This window comes from Falco cherrug, chromosome 7, assembly GCF_023634085.1.
Source record: "Falco cherrug isolate bFalChe1 chromosome 7, bFalChe1.pri, whole genome shotgun sequence".
NCBI lineage: Eukaryota > Metazoa > Chordata > Aves > Falconiformes > Falconidae > Falco > Falco cherrug.
The window spans coordinates 49,729,054-49,756,559 of record NC_073703.1 but is presented as its reverse complement, the minus strand read 5'-3'; the positions used below and the strand labels follow the sequence as shown (position 1 = coordinate 49,756,559).

Here is a 27,506-nt window from a genome sequence, read left to right as displayed (position 1 = left end):
GTAGAAAGATTTTAATTAGAATGAATTCGTAGTCATCCCTGTTCATACCCGTTCGTACGTTTCTGCACTCATCTATACCTATCAGAGGTGTCACAGCTCATAGTCTGTTAGGAAAGTAGTAGCCAAAGGCTCATGTAAACTTGCAGAGCAGTAGTGGTATAAAGGAGACGAGAGGAGATCAGTTTTCTGCCTTCTCGTTGACTCCAAAGTTGTTAATATGAAGATAGATTGAATAGCTGCTTGTTTTGGAAAGCTCTTGAATTAATTTCTTCTCACTGTAAGTGAAGCAGTGGAGGCAGAAGGAATTTAAAATGATTAATATCTAGTTTGGAAATTTAGCTTTATTAAAAGAAGTGATGAAGCTATGTGGTCCTTTTACATGAAGGGACTGGAAGTTTAGTGTAGGTAGTTGCTTTACCAGTTTAGGGTGGCAGTGCCCCAGCTTGCTTTTCTCCATTTCAGGATGAAAAGAAGCGTTTCACCGTGGTCCTGTTAAGCCTACGACTTCTCGCCAAGTTCCTGGGGTTTCTTGTTTTCTTGCCATATCGCACTGTGGAGCAGCCAACCAGAGACTTGCAAGACTCTGCAGTAGCATTAAGAAACAAAGTAAGGAACCAAACTCTTCTAAGAAGTCTAATACGACCTTTTGCTTGACAGGCAGGTTTTCTAATCCGAGCAGGGGATTATGAATAGTTACGCCCTTTCAAAGCAAGCCAGTGGTTCCTGGGCTGGTGTTACACTGTTCTGTGCCCCTGCTGCACATGCTGGGATTGGGAACAAAGGAAAGGAGAGTTTCTGTAAGCTAGAAAAGAGGGAGTGAATGCACTGATGGTGAGGTACTGAGTCTTCTGTTATTTCTGCTAATCTGTCATACCAGAACTCTGACCGTGCCAAGGAGGCTTGTATTTATGGTGTAAAATCCCGCTACCAGGAATGTTTTTGTTAGTTTTGCACCTGTCTCCTAGCAGTATGTCATACTGAATGCAAGGAGGCAGGGCTTAGACCTTGAGTCCACTTGTACATAGCCAGGCATGCAGCCTTACTTCTGAAAGTCCCGTGGGACCTCAGGTTGTCATCATGATGTGTTTTTTACTTCTACACATGTGCAGAGAAATGTTTTAACTAGCCAGAAAGTCACCTCTTACTTGTATAAAAGGTGAAATCCTAGAAAGAAAAGTCAAGATGTAGATAACATTTTTCTAAGTATCAAAAGGTAACTTCAAAGCTGCTGCTTTAACTTCTGTTGTCCATAAAGACCCTGCCTGCACTGGATGTATTAATGCTTCTGAGACAATCTATTCGGGATCAACGTTCTATCCTCACTATTCCTTGGATTGTGGAGTACCTTTCCCTCGTGGATCATATTGCTCCTTTACTTGATTACTACAGGAAAGTATTTTGTCTCTTGCTGCAGGTATACAGGTAAGAGCCTGGGAAAGTATATTTATCAAGAACTTTTCTGTGAACGTTTGCTTATTTAGTTGAGGTGCCTGGCGTTTGAGAATGCATGCTGGCCCTAGTTTGAGATTCTATTAGAAGTACATTTTTTTGTGTGCATAAAGCTGCAAAAGGAGCACATCCTAAACTCAGAGATTACTGTTTGATTTAAATATGTGAGTTTTCATTAAGGAAACAAAATTCTTTAGATCCCCACTTACTCATTCTGCAGATGGCAGCTGTGAATTTTAAATGTTGAATTTGAACCTTAAACCTGCGAAATTTCCTGGGCCTAAGTAATGCGCTAGTTTTATTTCCTATATACATGAGGAAAACTTGAAGCACATTCTAGAGAGTTAGTTAACGCTGGCTTTTCCAGCGTAAGCTTAAAACAGCATGTTATTCAGATGCATACATCCATAAAAGTAGAGCTTGCTCTCCACTCCTTTAAGCATACAAGTAAGGCATGTGCACATGGTGACAAACAGTGTAATTGGGAAGTGAGCGGTATCAGATTTTTTTTCCTTAATGAAAATGAAGCTACTGTAATCTAACACTTTCTGTTGCTGCTTTTGCTTCCTGGCAGGTTAACGGTCCTTTCTGAAGATAAGGAGATGAGTTTCCTGAACAAGCTGCTGATACTTGCAGTACTGGGTTGGCTTTTTCAGGTAGTCTCTCCTGTGTGTACACAGCTCTTCCCTGAAGAAAAACCTGGGCACAGAACTCAGTAGAAAACAGTATTAAAATCAGCTAAAACAGTGCAAAACAGTAGTTTGTTGTTTTGTTGGGGTCTTTTTACAGTCATGTGGACTTTCAAAGAATCCTCTGTATTGTAATGGAGAATTATTTTCCTTTAGTGGAAATGTGTAACGCAACATTTTTTTTCCAATATGAATTCTAATTGCTGCTGAAACATATTATGTACTTGGAAATCTGAATCTTGTAAGCAAATTCACAGCTCATTCCTGTTAGAACTGGAAGCTCTTGTCACAAACATGGAGTGCTAGCTGGCAGCATTGAATTCCTGGGGAATTTTTTGTCTGAAAAAGGGATGGGAGGTGATGAACTTCTAAAATCCTTCCATGCCTCCAGTTGGAAGCAAGGTAACTGCTTAGCAGGAACCTGCTGGAAGGGTGAAAGGTGCTGTCTGGGGAGGGTAAGGAAGGCAGTTTCTGTTATTGTGGTCAAACTATATCTTTAATTCTATGGAAAGGTTCTCCATAGGGCAGAAGAGAGGACCCTTAGTGCTAGTTATGTTTTGTGTGGGTGGCAGGTTGGTGAGATTTTACTGTCCTTTTTATCAGAAATGGTGTCAGTTACTGACTGATGGTTTGGGTTGTAACTGCTGGGGTTTCTGTTTCAGGTTCCGTCAGTCCCTGAAGAGTTGTTCTTTACCACTGATGTCAGGCAGGAGGGATTGATAATGGATACTGTGACATCTGCTGAGGCTTTGGTGAGTTAGTGCAGTAGCAAGTCCTCTGAATCTGTGGGTAAGGGTAGATCAACCATGGCCTCAGGAGTTTTATCAAGAACTTGGCTTCAGTGCAGCTGCATTGAGCGTGTGTAATCCAATAGATGTGATGCCCCAGTTTGTCCAGGTGCCTTAATTGCATTGTGCCCTGGATTGTAAACTGTGTGTGTTACAGCTCTGGGGCTTTTGTCCAGCAGGAGCCATCTCACCTGCTGCAATGGCTTGCAGAATAGGTGTGCCAAGTTACGCTGGAGGGTCAGATGCTGTTTTCCTACTCACTGGTTATTGCAGTACAAGGTGAGCTGATAGCACTGTAGCTTCCCAGAAATAAGCCATAGTAACGGTGAACTCAACAGAAATAGTAAGATGGGACTATAAGAGTAAGGTTGCTGTCTTTGGAGTTATCTGTTTTCCAGTTGCACGATAAAGGGTAACTGAACTGAAAATAGTATGAACCAGCAGAAAAGGAGGTGAGTTTATGGCACGTGTGATGTTTCTGGTAAGTCCCAGACATGCAAAAGAATACATGGTATTCCTTAAAAAATGAGCAGTGTGTTTGCTAAGATACAGGTGTATCTTGTTCTAACTAGAAAGTTCTGTTTTGCACTCTCTCTTCAGTGTCACAGATAATACGCAGAGATCAACTGGTTTTCTTCTTACTTTTTTTTCCCCACCAAATGAGTGCAGTGTACGCTGCCTGCATGGATGGGATCTGAAGTTGCTTTTCCTCCCATACCTCTGGCTGTGCTGTGTAATACTGGGGTGACATTACTCTGCAGTGTGGTGTTCCAGTGAGACTCGGTGAAGACACTTGCGGAGGTGTAACACGTAGCAGATGTGTCTCATTTATTCTTCTCCATGGACAGGTTTCTCTTTTACAAGTAGCAGCTGTTGCCAACGGTCCTTGTTGCCTTCTGTAATCATCAGTTTTCAGCTGGGCTTTGACTAAATGTAGAGCAGCTCAGTTGTGGCTTGGACTGAATGCTTGGGCTGCAGCGTTCATAATTTTACTGTGGATTTGGAATCCATTTATCTTTTATTGTTTTCATGGAAAGACAGTTCTGAAACCTGCCTGTGACTATGCACGTGGGATATCTGACTTGCTGAAGACTGATCCTTTCCTGCTGTGTCCTTTCAGCATTTCCTTCCTTTTCTCACCAGGACTCTGTACCCTTGGTGGATCAGCAGTTACTTTATACCTGCTGTCCCTATCTTGGTGAGTATTTTATTTGCTATATAAATAAAATATATTAGTATCTATCTGTATTCACTTACGCTTTTTATTTTTATTTATATTTCTCCTTTGGCATTGTGAGTCCTCAGATCATCTTTCTTGCCCCTCCTCACAACTTCAGGTCTCAGTTGTGTTTGAGTCAACCTTGGTAAAAAGCTGTATTGCAGAAGCTCATGCAGCTGTGAATAATATCTGTTGAAATTGTGGGAGGGAGGCTACACAGTCAGGATAGCTGATCTACAGAGCTTGAATGCAGAGGGACAGGGGAACTCATCCTTCACAAACTGGAAGGAAACATTATAAGGAGTAAGTGTATAACTTTTCCATCCCAGGGTGTAGGGAAAGATGTTTGTACTGTGAGGAATGCCTTGATCCTTGGGCGTATTTCTGCTGCTAGGCAGAGGGGAAGAATCCTTTTGTGCCTTGGTGCTTTATCAAGTTGATGTTTGAGGTATCTTTTTCCTGGGATCTGACTGCCATTGGTGAAATCCCTCTCTAGACAACAGTCCCACCCAGATGCTGGGATGGTGCTCTGCTTCTTGGGATTTAGCTGCTAAGAAAAACTGTCATGTTAAACCTGTATCATGAAGCTTCTAGGGGTCAAACATGTCTTCAGGCTTTTCCCCAGGTATTTTCTCCTGACCCTTTTGGAATTTTATGTAGCTGCTTGCCTTGTAGTCCTTGTAGACTTTACAGTTCCCGCTTGGCATGCTAAAAAGGGATGCGTAGAAATCACCGCTCCCTGATCCTTTTGAACAAGTCCTATGTACCAGGGAGCTTTTTGGAAGCTTCGTCATTTATCATCAGAGCCTTGCCTGCCTTGCTGTGCCCTGCTGGTTAAATGGGTGGGATGCCCCTCTGCTCTTCTGGAACTTCACCTGTTACAGAAGCTGAGAGAATCTGCTCTGGAACCAGGACTGGCAATGCGAAAGGCTCTTGAGTTTTGATTTGTTTCCTTGCTTATGGGGATGATGACTGCTTTTGTGTCTTTTTCCTGTACAGGTGAGCTGCGGAAACTACTTGCCTCTTTTGTGGCTGGCAGTGGAGCAAAAAATGGTGGCTTTATGAGGAAAATCACTCCCACAGCAGCAGAGTCCTTGGCACCCAAGGCATCTGTCACACAGCGGAAACTGCAGGTATTGAAATAAAGGAGTCACAAGGGGAAGCAAGGCAGGAGAAATTGTGTGAGGGTAGGGTACACAGTGGTATCCTAATGCCAGGGAAAGAAAAGAATGGGCAGCAGCAAATGTTGTGTTAAACAGTCAGGTATCCTTACTTCTCATTCTTCTGTTATAGTAATGTGGCTGGGATACTGTGTGGTTGTTGAAATCCAGGTAACTTCAGTAAATGTTCTTGCAATTGGAACAAATAGCCTAAAAGTTGGTGTGTTTCTCATACTCTTGTTTTGGTTAGATTAGAGCCATGCTTTCCACCAAAAGAATGAACTGTGTAGGAGCTTACAGGATTACCAGCCTGTAATTAAAAGAGAGGATTCTTTTTAAAAACAAATCCTGTGTGGTGACCCATTATTAGTAGGTGCTGTCAGAACTCTCCCGTTCTTCCCTTTACTGGGCTTTTGCTTTTGTAGCTTCGTAAGCCCTGATAATGAGCTTTGGGTTAAATGATTAGAAGGAAATAGGGAGCAAATACTTTACAGGGGTGCTGAATGGTACAGTAGCAGAAAATTCTAGTGTAGGCAAATTGCATGCCTTTTAGCACAATTCCAGACAGTAGCTCTGTCCACCCCTGTGCTGAGGAGAGGAGGATCTGAGTGGAATGCTCTAATCAATTGTAGCATTTTTCTCTTGAACAGGTAGAGCTGGAACAAGCTTTCTTCCACAACCAGCCTCCCTCCCTACGGAGAACAGTTGAATTTGTGGCAGAGAGGGTGGGATCCAATTGTGTCAAGCATATCAAGTAAGTGCTCGTGATCTATTCTGTGACTGAAGAAGTAACTTTACACTAATGAGACAAAATGTTGATCCTTTAAAACTTTGTATGGGGGAAAGAAAATTTTCCTTCGAAGTATGCTGTATAGCAGAACACCAATGCTATAAAAGGCTAAGACAGTGGGGTCCAGTAACATCTGATTGCCATCGTAGAGGGGAATTTGTGAAGGGATGCAGAGAGGAGGCTTATATGACTGTGGGACACCTGGAATGTGAACATAGTGCAGCATTTTGAGACTTTATATCCCTTTCAGAACATTCTTGCTAGTGATAGGAAAATCTCAGGTCAGAAGGGGCCTTTGGAGGTCATCTGGTCCAAACTCCTGCTGAAAGCAGGGCCGGTTTTCAAGTTAGATCAGGTTACTTGGCACCTTTCCCAGCTGAGTTGTGGAAGTCTCTAAGGATGGGGATTCAGCACCTTCTTAGGGCCATGTTCCAATGCTTAATTTCCCCAGACTTTGTCAAAAATGTTTCCTTATATCCTACCAGAATTTCCCTTGTTTCAGCTTGTGTGTATTGCCTGTCAACCTTTAGCTGCATACTTCCTGGAAGAGTCTTGTTCTTTCTTCTCCCTTTACCTTCTCTTCTCCAGGCTAAATGAAACTGGCTCCCCCAGTCTCCTTTCAAGTCTTGTGCTCCAGCATCCCAGCTATCTCGATGTTTTTTTTCTTTTCTCCTGCAGTCACTCAAATTATCGATGGCTTTCTTGTACTGGGGTCCCAAAGCTGGACAGGGTACTCCAGATGCAGCCTCACAGCACCACGGGAAGCAGTAACTTCCCTTGACTTGCTGGCTGTCCTGTTGCTAATGTCAGCCCTGTATAAAGCTGGCCTTCTTTGGACACTGCTAACTTATTTAGCTTGTCTACTGGGAACCCCAGATCCTTTTCTGCAGAGCTGCTCCCTAGCCAGTAGACCCCAGCCTGTACAGGTGCACAGTCACCACCCCACTGTCAGCCCTTTTCTCCGCCTTGTCACAGTCCTGAGTGGCAGCCCTGCCCTCCAGCATGTCACTCCTGAGCTTGCTGAAGAGTTTGCACTGTCCTGTTGTCCAGTGTGTTGAAGACAGTAAAATGATACCAGCCTACAGGAATGTTGGTGGTAGTGGGCTGCTGTGGACAGTTTTGAACTTCTGACCACTGTCCATGGCTTAAGAGTATAAGGGTATTGTTGCCAGAAAAAATACCTGTAACCATATATGTTTCTATTAAAACCTAAAGGCTTTTGACTCTTGAGTCTTAGTAATATTTTTATATCTTCATTGCTGCTTTCTTCCTTACAAAAAGAGCAAGGAGATGGTACAGTACTGAACGCAGCGTGATTAACTGGTTTTTTTAGCAGAGTTTTATTGCATTTGAGATGGCTATCCCCCTAAATCAGGGAGGACAGCTGGTTACAGTCAGTGTGCACTGTTTCTTGCATTGATTTCAGTCTCTCTGATTGTTCTTGTCTTTTTACAGGGCAACACTGGTAGCAGAGTTGGTTCAAAGGGCTGAAGTCATGTTGCAAGATAAAGTGAAGGAGGATGCTAATCATGACAAACTGCTTGAAGAGGTGTGCGCTCATCTGTATGAGGAAGGGGCCCAGGCACTCATCAAAGGCAGAGAGTAAGGAGGAAAAGTTATTTAAACTTCTGCCTTCCCTTCTGGTCTTATTGAGGAATCTATAAGCCTAATTTGGCTTGGCCTGTCATGCTCAGGTTCTGGTGGTTATAATCCCTGACCTCTGCTCTTCTTAGGGTGACTGTCTGCTGTGCCTCCAGCCAGTTAATCGTATTTGTAGGAAGGAATAAAGGTGCTGTGTGTCCCTCTGCATCCAGCTCCAAGCGGACATCCACTGCAGCTATTTTATTTCCCCTGTTTGGAAAACTGAGTATTGCAGCTTGGTGGCTTGTAATCGCTCTTTCTTTGTCTGGTTCTTTTGGTCTGAATTATTTCACTGCAGTCTTCCAACTGGTTTTGACTGTGAGAGAACATGTGAAAGTTGCTACGGTAACCTCTGAGTGTTGTCCAAGAACTTTGACTAATGCTGCGGCACGTTTTCTTTCCTTTCTTGCAGATTTTGCAAAAAGAAGGGTCCTGAGGCAGTAAGGGTGTTATTGCCAGAAGAGACATCTGCAGCAGTATGTATTTCCATTAAAACTTACTAACTAAAGGCCTTGACTTTCAGTCTGGACCCATTACCATTTTTCCATTGCTGCTTCACTTATCCATTAATGGCTTAGGATGTTGGAATCTATTGATGCCCTCACGTGAGGACTAATAGCTAAGGAGAGTCACCTCTGCCAGGCTGCCTTGGGTATTCTGGGGACCCTAGCCAACAGCTAACTGTTGAGACTAGAATGGCATATAAATTGCCTTCATCTTGTGAGGATATCTCATTGTTTTAGCATCAGCTGCCTCAAGAGTTGATAGGGTCTGTATGGGGTTGATGAGGTTTGAGAAATCAAAATGGGTCAGTCCTATTGCTCAGACTAGCAGTTCCCACAGAGGTGGTGGTCCTCTATTTAAATGTTGCATGTCAGATTTTAAGCTTTATCCCCTGTAGACCTCCTTCTGACTTCTCACTGACTCTGGTGCTGTGGCTGGTAGTAATCTTCTATCACTTGTTATCCTTCCTGTAAGGTTTTAAGTAGTGCAGAAGACATTGCAGTGGAACTGGCTACTGAGAAAGCCTGTGGCTGGCTTTCTGCCAACATTGCAGGTGAGTCTCCTTGCTCTGAACGGGGGCTTCTGACCTGTGTATTGTACTCTTCTTCTGAGATCAAGGGGTAGAATTTATTCCAGTGGTATAAAGTACTCGGCCCTACTCATTTTTCTTTTAGTGGGAAGTATGCAGTTGTTCTGTCCCTCCTTGTTTAGAAATAAGAGGAATGATTTCTAGCTCCAGGAACCTTCTTCAGGGACTTTTCAGGCTTGGCCCGTGTAAGTGATTTTTAGTTACGGAGGCTCGTAGGATGGTGAGAATGAATGCTGTGGAAAGCTTCTTCTAAAATGTCATCCAGGCTGAAGTTGTCTTAGTACTTCAAATGAATGATACAGATGGCTGCTCTTTCAAGCCACCTTCTGGTCCACATGTACAAGGTCTTTCTGAAGTGTTTTATAAAACAAACTCCTCTTGGACTGGGTGTGTGTTCAGCAGGCTGAAGGCAATTGTGGTCCTTTCACTCTGTAATAGTGCTCTGGCAGCTCCTCAGAATCTCTGAAAACATGTTGTTTCAGGAGGTTGTGCCAAGAATCCAGGGAGGAATATCCAGCACCATTTGCAGCGGCAGCAGGAGTTTAGTGTTTTGGATGCTGGTCAAAACTTATTTTGGTAGAAAAGTGTGGTTTTCATGGGCACAGTGGTTGAACTGGTATGATCACGCTGATTCAGCTTTCTGCTTTGGCATTGCTTCCTGGCTTAGTTACTGTGTTCATTAAACCTGCTGAAATATTTTCATAAAAAATGAGATGGGTTGCCAGTGGTACCTGATGGTAACGAGTGGCTGCCTTTTAGAGCTGTGGGTTAACACGCTCCACCTTGTGCCTGTGCCCCTGCCCATTAAATATAACAGGAGCTGGGGGGGGGGTTGAAGATGTAAACTCTCGTTTCCTCATTTGCCGTGGCCCTCAGAATGAGAGGCTAAGATGGGTAGCGTTTGGAGACAGTTGTCTGCCTCGCTGAAGAGAAAAGCTGAAGTAGTCTGGATTTGTTCCCTGTTCTTTATAGCACTCATCAAAAGAGAAGTGAAGGCAACCTTCAACAGGATGCTCAGGGTCCCAGGATTTCCCTTGCCTGGTGAGGATGCTCTGGAGCCGAGAAGGGACTGCCCTCCAGGCTGTCAGCACTGTGCCCAGTTTCCCTCCCAAATCATCAATGAGATTAAGGTACGCAGGGTTCGCTTCCTGGCTTGCCCAAACTCCCTTTTTATTTTTCACATTGGTGATTTTTGTTTGTTGTTGTGGTTGGGGTTTTTTTGTTGGGTTGGTTGGTTTTTGGTTTTTTTAGAAAGGGGTATTCTGGTTCTAAGGATCTGGCTGTGAGTGTTCAGGAAGCACGATGAAAAGGTCTCATGTTTTTTCATCCCTCTGTTTGCTGTCTGTGTAGATCAGAGTTCCCTGGTCAGGAGTACTGTCTCAAACACAGGATTTTTGGTAGCATGGCAGCGGCCTGTTTGACACGAGTAGCATAGAAACCCTAGTGTGGGGAGTGTTACATACAGCTGTATGCTGAAGAGTCAGCATATTGAAATGGCTACTTTTTTGTAGACCTACTCTTTTTATGGAGAGTCTCCTGGCCTCTCAGGAGTTCAGAGTAGTTTCTGTTGGTCCTGTCAGTTCTGTAGAACTTGGTAAACTGTCCCATCTTACATGGTAGGAATTCTACATTGAATTAAGTGTCAGATGGATCTGTACAAATCTGTTGAAAGACTTTTGCCAGTCTGCATCTGCACCTTTGTTCAGCTACAGTAAGGGAGAACCAGAGTATCTTAAAAAGGTGATGATGGTATAGGCTTAATTTCAGCCTTAGGTCTAAACAATTTTCTACTCGAGCTGGTTCAAATTACATTTTAGTCTTTTCTCCCAGGCTTTTAAAAGGGCTATGCTTTTTAAAAAAATCATGCAGTTATATAACCTGCATGAGTAACCCGTGAGGAAAAGAACTGTAAAAACCTCACTTTTTTACCATTACATGTTCTGCCTTTTTTTTTTTTTCCTGTTTCTTGTCTGTTTGAGCAATGATACTGGATCTCACTGCCATTCCCAGCGTCTGTATAAGAATGACTACACATCCTTTAATGCTTTCTTGCTTGAGCTAAAATAAAGAGGAGGTAAAGTGAGGAAACCAAGGGCCTTTTTAATAAACTGTTGCTTTTTGAAGATCCAATATCTTGAGATACAGCTTCTAAATTTTTTTTCTTTTGTTTTCCATCCTGGATTTCTGATACTGGATGGTAAGTTGCTGGTGATGGAAAGCACTACCACATGAAAATTGTCTAAGCCAGTTTTCACACCGTAACCCTGTTAGCGCTCTTCATACTCAGCTTTGTGTTGACACTGAAGCTACCTTGACAATGTAAGAGGACTCTGCATTTCTGTAGCACTTCTACCCTGGGCTCGCTTGCTGTGATACCACATCTACCAAGAGCTTTGGGAGCTAGTTTCTTTTAGGAAGGATGAACTGGTTGCCCTGGTTGACGTTGACTTTGACTTCATAACATTAGCGAGAACTATGGTAGAAAAATCAGACCTAGGTGAGGTTGTGAAAAAATCAGCTTTAATCTGTCTTTTGAAGTGAGTAGGATACAAGCTTAATTTTGCTACTTTATTTTTTTTTAATGAGGACCTGAGGACTGTCTGAACTGCTTTATCAAGGGTCCAATCTGTTTGTGGAAGTGCAGGTTACTAATAGGTGAATTACTGCTGTCTTTTTTTATCAAGGATGTGCTCTGTGTTGCTGTGGGCCCACGGGATGAGGGTGAAGTGATTGACTACGCCTGGCTGGAGTGCTTGCTAGGAAGACTGAGTCAGACACTTCAATGCAGAAAGGTAGAAGAAGTAAAAAAGCAACAAAACTCCCTTTGGACTGCTTTGAGCTCTCTCCATACCTGTAAACTTGTTAGCTTCCCTTGCCTCACAGTTGAGTTCAGTTGAGTGTTTTTTGTTGGAGTTCAAATGTGACAAAGTTGAACTGTTTTTTGTTTTTTTTTTTATACTGTAGATCTGCTTGTTATTTCAAGTTAGCCTTTGTGGGTCCCCTTTTCATGTATGATCTTTTCTTGTCTTTCAGTCTTTAATGGTTTCCTGATTACAGCTCTGTGCTTCTTGCTGTAAATTGCCTGCTCTTTTCTGATATTTTTATCCCTTGTGAAGCCCTGTTTTGTCCAGTCTGCAGTATGGGGACAAAGATACAACTTTTTTTTTGTATTTTCCAGTTTATGTGTCCCACATCAGAACAGCAGCTGGCAAAGTGCACGGTTGAGTTGGCTTCTTTGCTAGGTAAGTCAGTCATGATAAGCTATTTAAGACGGAAATCTGTTATTACAGTTCTCTTAAGTCCTTGGGGTCAGAGACTGCAGTATTTCGAGTTCGTGGATGTTTGATTCTTTTGCTCTCACTGAGTCTGCAGATTTTTTTTCTGTCAGATTGAGTGGTTGGTCTTATTCCCTTCCACCTTCTGCTAAACAGCCTTATACTGTGACTAACCGTCCTTCAGGTCCGGTGTTCTTGTTCACATCTCCATTGTTATTTATTGATACCTTCATTTAAACGTGTGTTACGTTTTCCAGTATTTCCACCTCAGAAAAGTTGCAGCTGAGTGTTTTTTTCCCCTAAAAGTAAGGGCCTGTTCCCTTGAATTATATTTTTATGGCTCTTTTTGGAGAGAATGGAAGTAACTTGTTTTCTGCATAGTGTCAGTTTGGTGAGTGTTTTCAGGGGGTTTTTTTTCCCCCTCTTGCTCTAATGTGTTAAATACAATAATTTTTTCAGTGGGAGCTAGTGATCTGGATGCAGGTGTGTTTTCATTTGGCGACCTTCTAATGTCCTGAGTTTAGAACCTTCTTAAGAAGTTTTATACATGGTTCATTCTTTCAGAAAGCAGTTCGCATCTGAATATACTGAAATTTCATTCTGGGGGGTAGCATTGTTAATCTGCCCCGCTCCATGAGACTGTACCAAGGAGGATCTGGTATGTTCCCTCTGTGTATGTTTAGCTGCAGTTAAACACCGTTCAGTTTTACTTTCACTTGTATGAAGTTATGCAACTCTGCCTATAGGCAAAACTGAGCAACTGTTTAATCTGTTTATAGATTTAAATGTTGTCTTACTGAGTTACTCTCCTCTCCTTTGAAGTAACACCTAGGCCCTCTTTTATTAAACATTAGGCTGACTTGTATTTATTAAGTCATCTTTCAAGGCTTGGGGCTATATGCCAACAAAATGGTATTCTTTATCTGAGTAGTATAAATCTCTTACTATGGAACACTTGTTTGAATAGTTTCAAAGCTTATAATCTTGCATGTTTCTGAACTACAGCCCTCTTAGGTTCACTGGTTTACACTAGTAGGTGTTTTTACTTCAGTGATTGTTTAGATACCAGCTATGCAAAATGTGCTGTTGGACCAAGATGATGACTGTAAAAGGAAAATAACGCAGCTATAGAAGTTCACTTTTCTTCCTTTTCTTAGTTTCAGGTCGTGTTCCTCTGAGTCTCAGGACCAAGTCCCCAGAGAAGAGCTCCGAGAGGCTTCATGTAAAGAGTAATCCCACCTATGGCCTTCTCAAACTGCTGCTTTCTGTCTGGAAGGAGGACTTCGGGACACCTGTTCCTGTGCAGCTGATGCTCAGTGAGAAGAACATCAGTTACCTTGCAGGAGTTAAGCAGCGAGAGGTAAAGCTTAATCCGACCTGTGGAGCTGCCAGTTATCGCTGGTCCGTTCCCTCGGAGCTCTGCCTGCCTGCAGCCTTAACGGGCTGCTTGTGCGAACGTGGCCGGCAGGACTTGGGTCTGCTGTCAGCTGGTGTTTCTGCAGGGGCAGAGAAAAAGGCAGCTGCGTACTACTTGTTAGTGTTTGATACCTGTCTGGGGGGACTGTTTGATTTAGGAACAAATGGCCAAATGGCCCATTTGGCCTGGGAGATCGAGGACTGAATGCGTGTGATGCTGGTTGCATTCATGTATCTTTTATCAGCTTTCATTTTTGCATGCGTATTGGTGTTATAAGATCCTCAACTATGAAGCTGAAAATAATTTAGTTGCAGGCTAAACCCAGTTTATTTCAGAAGGTAAGAAAATAGTTTTTCAAGCTCTTCTTGGAACACACAGGGATCAAATACTTGGTGTGTTTGGAAACTGGGAATGAGAAATTTTGAGACTTTAGGATACAGTGTAGGAACTGAAGGAGTTTTGTTCCCTCATTTTGGATGTTGCTCTTTGGTGTCCTTCATTGCCACACCCAGATTATTAATGTGCTTTCTCCTTTTGCTCCTTTTTTACACATTCTGATCCAAGAAGAAAAACATGAATTGTATGTAGGTCTAAAGAAGCGATCACAAAATCCATTTTTTTTTGAGTTGTTGATTTATTTTTTTTTTCTCTTCTGCAGTGGGATTTGTTCCTTTTCATGCTTCATGGACTTGTAGAACATGACCTAATGAGAACTAATGAAATAGAGAGTTGCTTGCATGGCCTTAGAGAGCTCCCTTGGTCTTCAGTAAGTAATTAGATGTGGAGAACAAGAAGTGAAATAAGAAGTATAGCTACATAAACAGTCCATCCTTGTAGTTTTATTTCACCTGCATGAAACCCGTAACCTTCCTATCTATAGTTCCTGCTGAATGCCGCAGAAGCAGTGGCTTCCAGCAGGCTTGTTACAGGTGTTCAGCTGAAAGCTGTACCTGTGTGGATCCCAGCATTGCCATGCAGGGCAAACATTTCCAAGAAAATTGTAAACAAAGTTTGGAGACCAGCTGGCTCAGCTGCCAGCTCTCAGTTCTAGCCTGAGTGTGTTTGCCGTGCTCCAGCTGAAAATGACGTGTCGGGCTGGGTCTTCATCGACCAGATTTGCATTTAAACCTCTTTGCCTCCTACCACCAGAATGGGAGAGGAGTGGGACTATTCTAGCCAGAGTCCAAATGCAGGAGACCACCCAGCACCCTTGCTAAAAAAGGAGAGCGTTTCAAGGCTGGTGAGCACTTGCATACTGGAGATGTTTAACCATTCAAACTGGCATTGATCTCCTCTGAGGAGATTGTGGGGTTTAGAGGAGAGTCCGAACATGTAGACCCACGAGCATTCATCTTTACAAACAATGTTGTAGCTTGTCTAGGTTTCTGCGCTGGAAAGCCGTCAACATGTTTAACCTGGTAAAGTTCTTTACTAGAAAAATTAGGTAAGCCTCTTCGCTGACTTTTGTTAATAAGGGTTCTCTGGTTTGTTTATGTTTGTTACAGAATTTCGTAAAAGAACTGGAAATACTGTCCAGAGCATTTGTATCAGAACTTCGTAGAGAAGAGCCCAGGACTAATCGTTGCAAGCTGACCAGACAATCTCTAGGTGCTGTGACAGCCCAGAGTTAGCGGAGGTGGACTCTCTGGGGGCACAAATTACTAATGAAGATGCAAATGGAATTTTTAGTGTTTCAGAATGCGTCGTGAGCTCTTTGCTGGGAGCGTACCGCAGAGAAGGGGTCACTGTGCAAAACCTGCACTGGTCTTTCTGTTCATGGATGTTTTGCCATGGTGATGCTATGCTGAAGGATTTACATGAGCAAATGAATCTCCAAGTCAAAAGTCCTTTAAGCACCTTGATCGTGGCTCAGAGCAGCCGTTTTTTAGACTCAGAGACACGTTTTGTACGTGCGCAGCAGCAGGCTGTGACCAAAGCCAGGAAGCAATTCACGTGGAGAAGTTACTTCATGGTCAGAGAGGTGGTTTCCTGGTGGCTGTCTCTTCTCTTAAGTAAATGTGATTTCTCACTCTGCCTAGGGGAGGGAAAAGCTGAACCTGTATGACATGGAGATGAGCCTGTATTTATTTTTCATTGTAAGCTCAGTTTTGAAGGTTTAATTTTTTTGAAGGCTCATTTTAAAAGTTAAACCATATTAAATATATACACCAGAACATTGATGGCATCTTTCTTAAAGGATGTAGATGCTTAAGTGTTTTTCCATCTCTCATTGGAAACAGAACTTGTAATTTCCTGAGGTTTTTAACAGAAATAAGGGAGAAAAATATCTGTTTATATTTTTTACTGAAGGCAGTATTTTTAAGACACTTTTGTAGTATGTGAACATAAATGGCATCTGGCTGCTATTCACTGTTTTTTTATAAACCTTCTTGCCTTGAGTTTGGGTTTTATCATACAGGAAATGCTGCAGCAAGAAAACTACAGCCTGGAAGAGCAGACAAAAAAGCAGCACAAGAGCACTGTGACATCCCCTGGAGGGCTGCTCTTGAAAGGAATCCCTTTTGTGAAGGACAACGGGTGTTCTCTGCTTCTCTGCCCTTGTGGATAGATTACCACGGGTGTGACCTCCTGTTCACACTGCACCGAGCCCCCTCCCCCAGTATTTCTTTAAGCTGGGGTTTGTGGTAGGCACTGCTGGTTGTGAGCAGAGTATGAGTAGACGCTCTTTGCTGTCTCATGGGATTCCCCCTCCCCGTAGCCGTGAGGATATTGCTGCCTTTTGTCTGGGAGCGTCCTATTAGTGCAGGTTTTTCCAGAAAGCAAATACTGTGTTATGTAAGAACAATATTTAGACAAAGTGAAGCCCAGGGCTTTTTAGCTTGCTAATTAACTAACCTCTTCCTTCTCTAAGGTGAGAAAAGGTAACGTCTTGCAGTTGATGACTGAAGAAAAACCACAAATAGGACTAATTAGGAAGAACTGTGGCTTCTGGTAAAATGTGTGTGATACAGATAGAGAAACCACAGAGGCACACGGCTGTCTGAACTGTACCGAGCGTTTTCTTGACTTGGTTACTAAGCAGTGCACTGGAAGATTTGGCATGTTGCACCTGCGTACCTCATTTTAGGGGCTTTCTGATATGAATGAAGCACAGTGTCCCTAAAAGTGTAAGCATGCTGTGTATGCAGCAAGGACATGGTACTACAAATTGAAATAGCAAGTAATCGTACCATACCTGCTCCCTGAGGCTGAGCATTATGTGACATTTTGCTGCAGGTGTTTGTTGACGTTGTTGTTTGTCATAATAAACATGATTAAATGTCCTGGTTTGTGTTCAGGCTGTTGGTATACAACCTCTTTGTATTGGGGTGAAGTAAAAAAAAAAAAAAATTGCCTTGCCAGAAAGCAGTGGGCAGAGAAAGTATAGTAATATTGCTTGTCTGGCCTGCTGCTGCTTTGTTTATACTGAAATACAACTTTCATTTTGTTATAAAAGGAGGGGGATGGAGGCAGTGGAAGGGGGAAGCAGCTGGAATCTGCGATGGTAAAAAAGGTGCTCTCAGCTCTGGAACTGACTTTATTTGGTTATTGTAAAGCTGTTTGCATAGATACCATGGCTACAGCTGTCTTCACGTACTCAATTATGTACTGAATTATTCTTCTCTAGTACAACATGCTTGGAATTTTTAATTTAAAAGGTGACCAACCCCCCAGGAGCAGTTTGCTGTGTCCAGAGAGCACAGTTGTGCCCGATGGGGCAGAAGGCAGGCAGCTCTTCAGCGGGAACCGGCAGGTAAGACACCTCTGTTTCCGTGTTCTTCCGGGTTGATGCGGTTGCTCTAGTTCCTGGGCATCCCGCGGTACTCGGCCTTCCTTGCTCTGTAACACCGGACACCTGACTTTGTAACTGAAGCTGAGGAACGGCTGTGCAGCGCGCTGTTTGGTGCCGAGGGATACTCAGCAGCGGGCCCCGCTCAGGAGGGCGCATGGCTCTGCGGTCCCCCTGGGCTGGTAGGCTCCTCGTGGTGGAGCGCTTCAGGCGTTGTACGCGCTGCGGCTCCAGCTGCGGTGCCAGAGGTGCTGCAGGAGGGAGCGAGCTCACAGCCAGCTGGGTCAGCGGGGCCTGCCTCTGGCGGCCTTCCCTGCTGCACGCTCCCCGCGCCCTTCTGTCCGAACTGCCTTCTGGTCCCGTAACCCTGGAGCGCTCAGGAAGACACTCCAGCCAGGGCCTCGTTTCAGAGCAATACAAAACCCCCTTCGCCTGGACAAGGCACGGGGTCGTGGCTACCAAACTTCAGCAGCAACGGGCTGCTTCGCTGCTGTGCCGCAGATGCTGGTTCCATGCATGTTCCTCCACAGGTAAGTAACTGGGAGACCTACGTCTTCTGTCACAAGCCGTTATGCTATTTCTCCATCCAGCCCAGTTCCATAGGTGGGTATCTTAGCTGCAGCAAAATAAGGCGGGGCTCGTTTCCTTGTGTAGAAAATACCATTTATTGTGGATATGAAAATAGCAATCTTGATTAAGAGCAGAGATGCAATAGTAGGTGGTACAATACAATTGGTTTGATCATCTACTGCTCAGCAGTAACTTACAGGAATTTGGTTTTTGCCTGTTGTAATTTAACAAATTAGCTATCTGCTGCGTTTTTATTCTTTCCAAACAAACCAATGCCGTACATTAACACGTACCATAAAATGTTGTATTTGCAAAAGAAAACATTCATATAAATAGGCTTTTTAGTATCAATTGACGATTGTTTAAAAAAAAAGTTACATTAATTCACTACTGATAAAAATAAAACTTAGCTTTGATAGCATATAAAAACACTTCAAAACAAGCATATATAAATAACTTAATTTGTAAACATAGAAAAAAAAATCTTATGTATATATAAAAATAAACATCTGATGCACTGTACAATAAGACATTATCCTTCACAGGCACCATTGATCAGCAGGAGTCCCCCTAGATGTTTTTCCTACAAAAACTGCTTTATCACTTAGTGCCATGTCCAAAATAAAAGGGGGAAAAAGCGAAGCACTGAGCAAAGTTTTGTGGATTGGATGCAGACCTCCCCTACCTCCTCTGGAAGCCCATGGGAGCAGCACTGGGGACAGAGCCAACACACTGTGCTGCTGTTTCTGCTTACTTTTTTTACGTCTCTAATGCACTGCTACCTTCGCCCTTCCTTTCCTGAGTTCCACCAGAAGCGGGGACACTGTGTGACAGGTTGTAAATCTGGAAAGCCATCTTTTTTGCTCAGTTGCACAAAACTTTGTGACAGGTCACCCCTTTTTCCTTGAGGGGCTATGGAAGATGCATGACGCTTGAAATGAACCAGGCCATGACTCAGTTGGGCAGGCTTTTAAGAAAAGGCTGAGTCTCACCAAAAGAGACCAGTACTATATTGGCGTTAAGATTGTAACCATCACCATCTAAAGATAAAACAAAGCAAATTTGTAAGTGAAAGGTTTTATCCTACCTGGTATAGTTGGGGGGGGAAGCTTGGGGCTGTTATGTCTCAAAACTGCTATTTTCTTAAATATCAATTTAAAATAGCTATTATCTTTTCTTTTAAAACTTAATATCCTAGGAACAGGAAGTAACATAGAAGCTGAGAGCGGGAATTACACCTGTGCAAAGGTACAGTCAAAGCAGATCTTGGCTCTTGAACTCAAAGGTGAGAAGTGCAGCTAACTTCACTGGAGGCTGGGAAAACACCAGTTTTACTGAAAGTAACTGTGTTAAAGTACAGATGCTGACTCTGGTACGGTGGATACTTGAATACGTATTTCTCACTTGACAAATTTATAGTGCAACAGCTTCTTGAACAATGGGGGCTTTTTTGAGCTACAGAAAGCATATCATAGCAGCTTTTATTGCTTAGATAAGAGATCTAAAGTGATTCTTTACTGTTGTGCTGAAGAACTACATGAAGTTATTCAGATACTTGCGGTTCTGTTCAATTTTAGGAATGTGTAACTAAACTAAGGGAGTGTGTTGGAACAAACACATAAAGCCTGGTAGCGGGATTGTTGGACCAAGTTCAACAACAGAAATACCTTGAGGTATTGAATGGGAAGAGTCTGTATTTGCTGCAGTGAGACAGCTGGTCATGTTAGGAACAAAGAAGTGCAGTAAGACTATGACCAGGCTAGATTTTCAACTCTTAGTGCATTTGGGTAAGCGTAGAAGGACCAATGGAAAAAGCCAGTGTGGAAAAATGCTGGAGCTACTACTCTTATGAGCAGGATTTAAATTCTAGAAACAAGCTGATTACTCAGTATTACTCCCTATTAATTACAAAGTGTCACTGTTTCCAACTGTCAGTTTGGTTTCTTTATTTCGAAGCACCTAGTTCTGCAGCGCAGTAAAACTGTGTCCTGAGGTGTGGTGGTTTGCACTGATGCTGCATAGTGTTGTGGCAATCTTCGCGAACTTTCAGCTGCTGTTAAGCGTCCAGTTTTGTGCCAGATGCTAACTAGCAAGGAAGTGTGCCAGTCGAGCAATCACCAGAGGCTGCCGCTTAGCAATGGAGCTCAGGAGCCTTGCGGGGATAGCCGGGGCACCCAGATCCACCTGCAGGAATGAGAAGAAAGGCCGCACGCTGGGCTTTGGAGCTGGTTTTGGACAAAACATGTCTCCAGCCTGGTACAGCTCTGATGTTGCAAGTATGTGTTAAGCGCAAAAGTAGTTCAGAGCCAAGTGCTATCGTCATGGTGTGGTTTATAACGTCTCCTTCCCCCTACTCTATACACGTTCAAAGCTTTGTTATTTGATGTTACTTTCAGCAGTATGGCCCATGCTGCTTTTGAGTTTAAGCTTAAAATATATATTTAAGTATTTAATCTATCTAAATATATTTTAATTATTTAATTTACATTCTTATTTACAAATACATATTACATATTATTTACATACTATATAGATAAATCATATTTAACTAAAAATATGCAAATATTAATTTTAAATATTGCTTGTTTGAGACAGTGTTATGAAAATGTATATGTGTATACTGAAGTGCAATATAAAACGCACATAAAATTTTAAAATACAGTATGCATTGTAAAATGCCTATACTAATTAATTAAAAAATAATACTTTTAGAGTTGTATTTTAAAAACATGTTTTAAATAGGTAAGTTTAAAGGACTAATGCCATTTAGCTCTCAGATGAGCACTTGAAATTACACCTATGGTATTCCCTTCTGGGCATTTTTAAGTACTTGGTACCACTGTCTCAAAGAGAGCCTCCATTTCAGATGAGTCTGTAATAAATGGATGGCAGGATTTTCTTATTCTTAACTAGAGTCCTCATCTTGACTTCTCTTTTGCATCTATTAAGCATGAGGAATGAATGACTTCAGTTAGAAACAGTTAACAAGTATTTCTGTGCATTTTGAAAACAGCATAACCTGAGGTGGACTTCCTGTGTCCACAGCAAGATGAAAATGCAAACAAGACCCTCCATCCTGGCTCACCATGTGCGTAAGCACAAGCCCAGTAAGATTCTGTCTGCATTGCTGTACGTTGTGCCAGGTAACAGCGTGGAGGTGACTTTTAGTCACTTCATGGCTGATACATAATAGCTTTTTGCATTCACAGTTGGACATACAGCAAAACCTTACCTGTGCCATGTAAATAACTCTGGTGATATCTCTTCCATTGACTACATCAGGTTCCAGTATCCAAGCACTTGGCAAAATCTCCCCTCTCACCACTTCCTTACACGGGTGAGGCATGGATGCATCATACACAGACTGAATAGCCAAGACGGACAAGTTCTCCTGCGTGTGACAAAGCGTAAAGATGACAATTTGAAAAATTTTTATGCATAGAGTAAGACTTTTTTTATTTGCCATGAGGCATATTTCTCAGATCACTTAAAAAGAAATAATATTTCTCATGTTATTTATGAAATAACTTTCTGTCATACTCTTGCATGTTTGTAACCAGAATATACTGCTACACTGCTGTTACTGCCTAAAAAGGGGCTTGGTTGGTGACTGTCATTCACGAGGCTGTTTTAGCTATGGTTCGCTTCTGCCCTATCAGTGTGGCTTTTCTTCCTGTTACACTGTCACTTCTGTAAACGTGAGCATGGACTTTCCTTCCTTCTCTCCTTTGTCCTCGAACCATGAGTTCAAAACAATTATTCCTCTACACTTCAGAGGGAGCGTTCACTTTACCTCTTTGGCTTCTACAGTAATGCAGCAGAAATCCCGGGGTTGTTTTAGGTAGCACAGGGAGGTATCAGTCACTAAATACACTGTGAAAAAAAAAACACCCAAAAAACCAAAAACATGGGGAATTAGACTTAAAGGCACGTGCATACTTTATTTTGATTTCTTGTTGCTAAAGAGCAGAGCTCTAGTTAATATGCTATAATGTGTCATTAAGATGTTCTTTCAAGCCACTTAAGGTTTGTTTTTATTTTTAAACCACTGTCTCTAGCTGTGCTTCTGCAGCAAGACGTGTTTAATATTATCCTTACTTTGGAATAGTCTTGCAAACCTGAAGTTTCTGTATTAAATAATGAGACTGTTTATTCAAACCTGAAGAAATGAAGTAAGATGCCTCTAAATTTCTCCCTGGCTGGCAACCTGAGCTGAGAAAGTACACAATGCTAATGGCGGCCAGCCATTCGCGTTGATACTCACCCAGCTGAATATGGCTGGTTACCTTCTTGTGTATTCGAGCGGTGTTGATAGTTCTGTCATACAGATGCCTTTTGCCAGGGTCTCTCACTAGTCCCCACACGTAGGGAAGAGGTCTTTCTATCACTCCTGCGCCCAGAAACCCGTGCCTTGTTGCTGAAGGGAAGACTTTGTAGTAAACCTGCACCTCTTTTTCTGTACATTGATATCTGTCAAAGACAAACGAAGGGTATTTGCACACAAAAGGGCCAGGTACATGGAAGGGCCTTCCATTGTAAAGATCTGCCATAAGCTTACTTCCAACCAGCTGCGGCTTGGCAGGTGTAGAGGTTCCTCAGGTTATGAGAGCATGCTGCCATTACCTTAGAAAATAAACAATGACAAATGTACGGGTAAGAGAAAGCTGTATAAACTGCGTTCAGCTTTTACATGCTGCTACACAATCTTCTAAGCAGGCCTTACCACAAATGGTTTTACAGTGCTTAGTAATCCCTAGGGAGTATTAACAGCCAGGCTGACTTACCTGCCATACTCTCTGCTGAAGGAGAATATATATAAAATGTAGCCTGTATACTAGCCTAAACTGTTGTGAGAAAATGGGAGACGGGAGGAGCCTGTATCTCCAAATGACGAAGTGACTCCACCCGATCTGAAATACAAAGTTGGTATGCTTTCCTTCCAGCTGCACACTCACTTCTTGCCGTACACGCACACATAAAACCTGCACTGGATGTCGTAGGAATTTATGGACACTAAAAGAGTTCAGCCACTTCACTCAAACATTTCAACTGCCGTGCAGCAGTCTCTTCCGCACCCACTGCTGCAGCCTGGCTCACTTTCCCCTGCCATTTAAAATCATCCCGTGTGTGTCTCTGTAACTGACAAACAGGTAACTTGGCGTGTCCCACACATTTTTGCCAGAACTTCCAGCAAGAGGTAGAGAATAAGTGAAAACTGCTTGTTTACTTACCTCAGTGGTAGCATTAGCCAAGATATGTTTGGATAGATCTTGGTATCCTTTTGTTGAAGAGGAGCTGACAGAAATAGTTAATCCATGAGTGAACCTACAGCTGATGCTGCTAGAAGGAAGGGGTGGCTGAATTCTGCTGGCTTCTGCAGGAAACGAAAAAGCCATAGAGGAATTTTAAAAAAAAAAAGTTAACCGACCACTATTCTGCAGTTGTAAGGACTTAAACCCTTCACTGGAGCACCCAATCCAGATGAAGGACTAGTAACATCCCTTTTCTAGACAGTCTGGTGTTGGTAATTGCACTGCAGTTACGTCTTGTGTTACTCAAGTTTAACAAGTTATTACCACATACAAGCTATTAAAATAACCTAAAGAAGAGCAAGCAACCTCGGTTTTGAGGATAAAAATAAGAACTTGCACGTACAATCCTATACTCGCTGCATCTTTAGCACCCACACCCCTCCCTGCCCCGCCTGCTTCCTTGGTTCATTCAAAGCATGGTCCTCATAGCCTCTCAGAACAATGTACTTTGACATCACCAGATCAAAAGACCAACTTCACAGGGACCAAATCACCATTTACTTTTCCATGAAATTCTAAGCAAGCTCTGACTACTGGTAACAGTATTTTTCTTAAGTCATGCAATGGTAGGGACATCCTCAAGATACCTACAATCAAATTAGATTTTGATTTGCATAAATGACAGATCTCATTTAGGCTTTGCGATACAACTCAAAATATTAGCAGACTTATGTTTTTCTTACCAAATGTTGAATCCTTCTGCAGCTGCTCTAGCACATAAAGCTGACTATTTCTAACAGCTGAACGACCTCGTGTATCTCTTGAAAGCAAAGCATTTCCAGAAGAAACCTGATTTAAGAAAGAGCAGAAGTGGGTGTGAAGTGGGAAAAATAAATTATGTTACATAGCAAATGGAATAGTTGTAGCAAATGTGCCTTACAAGCTTGGAAGCTTCTCTTTAACAGAAGGTAACTCCTTTGCCTTTCCCCTCGTTATGAAATGATACCCTGACTCAGGAAATTTAGCAAACCAAGTGTGAGGAGCTAGCACAGGTGCATACTCCAAACTGTAACTTCAAGAAGGTCCGTGTTCACATACACAAACTCCTAAGTCAGTGTGTGCATCACTGAGGGAGCCACACTGAGAATATCGGGTTCTGTTTATCACAAGAGAAGGCCTGTTGCTTCCAAAACATTTGACAGACAGTGCCATTCCTGGCAATAGCAACACTATCTGGTTTTTATCTGAGTGTAAAAAACCCCACCGCTTGAAAAAATAAGTGTGCCACTGTCCTTTGCAATTACATGGCAGTGCTCCCTCCACCCCATGTCACCCCTCTTGTGTACTAGTGACAGAAACTTGTCCTGTTTGATAGTTGTGACAGAGTATGAGCCATCTCAAAAAAACCCGCTTCTGTTCCTACATTATCTCTGTAATTGCTGAAACATCAGGAGACATCAGTCACACAAGTCAGCTGTTTCTCACCTGTCCTTCCTGGCTGCTGAGGTTACTCGCAGTATATGTAGCAGTATTACTGCTATTGTAACCAGATGTTGGGCCAGAGGAGAGGCTGAGGCTGGAGTCTGTACATAAACTACTTGTACTTGCAAGAGTCTTCAGCCTTGCTTCTTCCTGTAATAGGTATCACAGTATTACAAACAAAAACACCAGGCAAAACTCACCTTGCACAACAGCTAGTCAAAACAATGATAACAGCACTAAGAGATGAAGGAAGAATAATCTGAAGTTAAGTCGTTTCATTCAGGTAGTGTTGACAGGACAAAAGCTGTTGCCATACAGAAAGTATTAAATAAGCGGGCTCGTCTGAAAGACTAAGATTATATAAGCCATAGAGCAAAACACCCTTGTAAAACTTGGCAGTCAGGGAAAATGCAATGGAAAATGGGTGCAGAGCAATGAAATAAGCATTCACCATATTTTATGCCAGATACACACGAATGAGGAGAGGAGGTCTGCAGGTGTGATTGAAGCTGCATTGTCAGGCAGTGACAAAGGTTACTGCATGAAAGTATAGTCAGAAACGGGGCAGAACAGACACACCCCCACATCCTTGCATCCAGGAGAAAAATGCATATGCCTGGGCTGTGCCAGATGGGTAACAAAATGCAGAAGAAAAAACCAAAAGTACAGGACAAAAACACACATGGAAGACAATCTAAAAAGAGAAACAGGAAAAAAAAAAAACAAACCCCAAAAGACCTGTATGTTTAAGTACATACTGAAATAAACTCAGTTTATTTAGCAAAACTCTTCCATGGACTGGGCAGATGCCCCACAGGATGGCTGTGTAAGCTTGATCCAGTGAGAAAACGTTAGGGTTTCTTGCACATAAAATGTGGCTTCAGGAAGATGTAGTTCAGAAGAATGAACGTTATCATTCAGTATTACTGAGATCTTTTTAAAGCACAAATTTGCATTTAATTCTTTGGGTTTTCTATGCTGATGCATATCGAACAGGAGAATTACTTAGCCATGGAACAAAGCCTTTTAAAAAAATGCTTTGATGTGAAGAACGCGTAATGGTTTCCTCCGTAATGCTCACCTTCTGTAACTGAGAAAATATTTGCTCCCGTATGCGCCTTTTTTCTTGCTCAGCTCTCTCCCGAAGTTTGTCCCTAGCTCGTGCAATTTCAGTTTTGGTTTCCTCTCGTGCCCTCTGGTAGTCTCGGAGCAACAGTTCAATGTCTGAAGGATGCTGAATGCTTCTTTTTGGTTCTTGAACTCTGTAAGGATAGGTAAGTGGGAAAATACACATAATTACTTGAAATCAGGCCACCTGACAAAATACCATGAGAAAATAATCTTTCAACACAGAACAGGAAAATTTGCCAGAAAAGCAAGTAACCCCCACCAGATTAGCCTCCAAAAAGTTTCTCTTTGCTCACTAAAGGCTGCACAGACATTAACCTTGGAAAATTATTCAGATTGCAAGTCCAGTTTACCACTGAGATTACTCCAGAAATTGCACTGGTTTCTGAGTCAGCTCTCCAAATGATCTAAGGTTACCACTTTGGCATATCACACACAAAATAATTGTGTTGGGAAAATAACTGTCTCCTGACCTTCCTCAAAGGCAGCAAAAGTCATTCAGGGGCTATGGTGGAGGATGAGAAATTCCAAACGGTAAAGTGTTGCAGAACTCTTCGATATTTAACATGAAGCTATTTCCTCTGGCTTTTAAGTATGTGAAGGAGTAAGAAGACAGACAGGTCTGTAATGAGTCAAGACCGAATACTTGGCTGTCCCCATAAATCATACACATAAAACAAATTAGACGCTTGTTATGGACCGAAATAAACTAGACAGAATATTTCAATGAATGTTTTCTAAAATCAGCCACGTTTTTCCTGAAAGCACTTTCTGTCGCAAAGTTCAACACTTCTGCATTGAGAAGAATTCTGTCACAGAAGTCTCAGATGTCAGCAAGAACCATTAATGCGCACCCACTGTGAACAGTTAACGCACACCAGGCCGAAAGAGAGGTTCGTAATGCCCTACCTGGTATTTTCTACCACATCTCTCCTCAGCTGTTGCAGATACTCTCGGCGTCTGCTGGGGAGATCTAGATCCCTCTGACTTGCATCCAGTGTCTGCAACAGACTTAAATGCTTTTGAGGACTCAGACTTCGGCTTCTTTGGTATCTTTGCAGCCTTTTTTCCCTTTCTTTCCTCAGAGTTTCAATAGTCCTCATGTGTCTGTTGGGGAAACATGATTAGAGCAACAAAATGTACCCTATACATTTCTAGTAACCTTTACAACCCTGTACTTCAGAAAACACTTAAATATTAGGTAGCTTTGTAATGTCAAATTTATAGGAACCTAGTACCAGACACACTCTTTGCAAATACCCCTTTGGCCATATGGTGACAGATGATGCAGAAATTCTAAAACTCCACTGCTTTTATAATGGTAGGAGATGCTTAAGAGGGTCTTGGTTACTGCTTATTTGTAATGGCTGAGAGACAAATTGAAGACAGAGGCTAACGTAGCTACTGCTAAATATTTTTAGTTACAAGAGCTTCCTAAACTGAGTTCTATAATCCAATTGCAAGCATCTAGGATCTTGATTTTTTCATAATTTTGTATATTTATGGGGTATAAAAAAATGTTTTTGCATATTCATACAGCAGCATTTATTCACAGAAGCACAAATGAGATACTCCCATAAACAGCATGTATCCATTATTTTTACATTGCAATTCATCAACAAAATACATTCCCACGATCACCAGGTACTCATGATCACTCTTATATTTGCTAGAAGTTTTGAGTGAGGTGACACTAGATTGGATTCTTAAACTTTTCCCTATTTTCTTGAAGTCAGCCCAAAATTTTGTCTTAAATGCATTAC

The 27,506-nt window shown here is 42.3% G+C and overlaps 2 protein-coding genes across 6 annotated transcripts in view; one reads left to right on the top strand and one right to left on the bottom strand.

Moving 5' to 3' along the window:
* Positions 1–16,805, top strand: part of CDAN1 (codanin 1) — a 33,533-nt gene extending 16,728 nt beyond the window's left edge. For 2 of the 5 annotated variants that reach the window (XM_055715268.1, XM_055715266.1), the window contains exons 13-28: positions 463–606; positions 1,256–1,422; positions 2,024–2,105; positions 2,801–2,890; positions 4,070–4,124; positions 5,145–5,278; positions 5,956–6,059; positions 7,551–7,697; positions 8,149–8,212; positions 8,715–8,793; positions 9,802–9,959; positions 11,514–11,621; positions 12,008–12,071; positions 13,262–13,464; positions 14,180–14,287; positions 15,027–16,805. In XM_055715268.1, coding sequence (XP_055571243.1) covers positions 463–606; positions 1,256–1,422; positions 2,024–2,105; positions 2,801–2,890; positions 4,070–4,124; positions 5,145–5,278; positions 5,956–6,059; positions 7,551–7,697; positions 8,149–8,212; positions 8,715–8,793; positions 9,802–9,959; positions 11,514–11,621; positions 12,008–12,071; positions 13,262–13,464; positions 14,180–14,287; positions 15,027–15,152 — 1,833 coding nt within the window. In that variant the 3' untranslated portion in view covers positions 15,153–16,805. Of the gene's footprint in view, positions 1–462; positions 607–1,255; positions 1,423–2,023; positions 2,106–2,800; positions 2,891–4,069; positions 4,125–5,144; positions 5,279–5,937; positions 6,060–7,550; positions 7,698–8,148; positions 8,213–8,714; positions 8,794–9,801; positions 9,960–11,513; positions 11,622–12,007; positions 12,072–13,261; positions 13,465–14,179; positions 14,288–15,026 lie in introns of those variants that run through there. The other 3 variants (XM_055715265.1, XM_055715264.1, XR_008733060.1) reach the window with 2 other exon arrangements.
* Positions 16,806–17,046: 241 nt separating this feature from the next.
* Positions 17,047–27,506, bottom strand: part of STARD9 (StAR related lipid transfer domain containing 9) — a 113,974-nt gene continuing 103,514 nt past the window's right edge. The window contains exons 25-34 of the mRNA XM_055715263.1: positions 26,653–26,850; positions 25,697–25,877; positions 24,619–24,765; positions 23,877–23,982; positions 23,113–23,255; positions 22,440–22,504; positions 22,146–22,351; positions 21,675–21,754; positions 21,114–21,272; positions 17,047–20,065 (exon numbers count right to left, since the gene is read on the bottom strand). Coding sequence (XP_055571238.1) covers positions 19,964–20,065; positions 21,114–21,272; positions 21,675–21,754; positions 22,146–22,351; positions 22,440–22,504; positions 23,113–23,255; positions 23,877–23,982; positions 24,619–24,765; positions 25,697–25,877; positions 26,653–26,850 — 1,387 coding nt within the window. The 3' untranslated portion in view covers positions 17,047–19,963. The remainder of the gene's footprint in view (positions 20,066–21,113; positions 21,273–21,674; positions 21,755–22,145; positions 22,352–22,439; positions 22,505–23,112; positions 23,256–23,876; positions 23,983–24,618; positions 24,766–25,696; positions 25,878–26,652; positions 26,851–27,506) is intronic.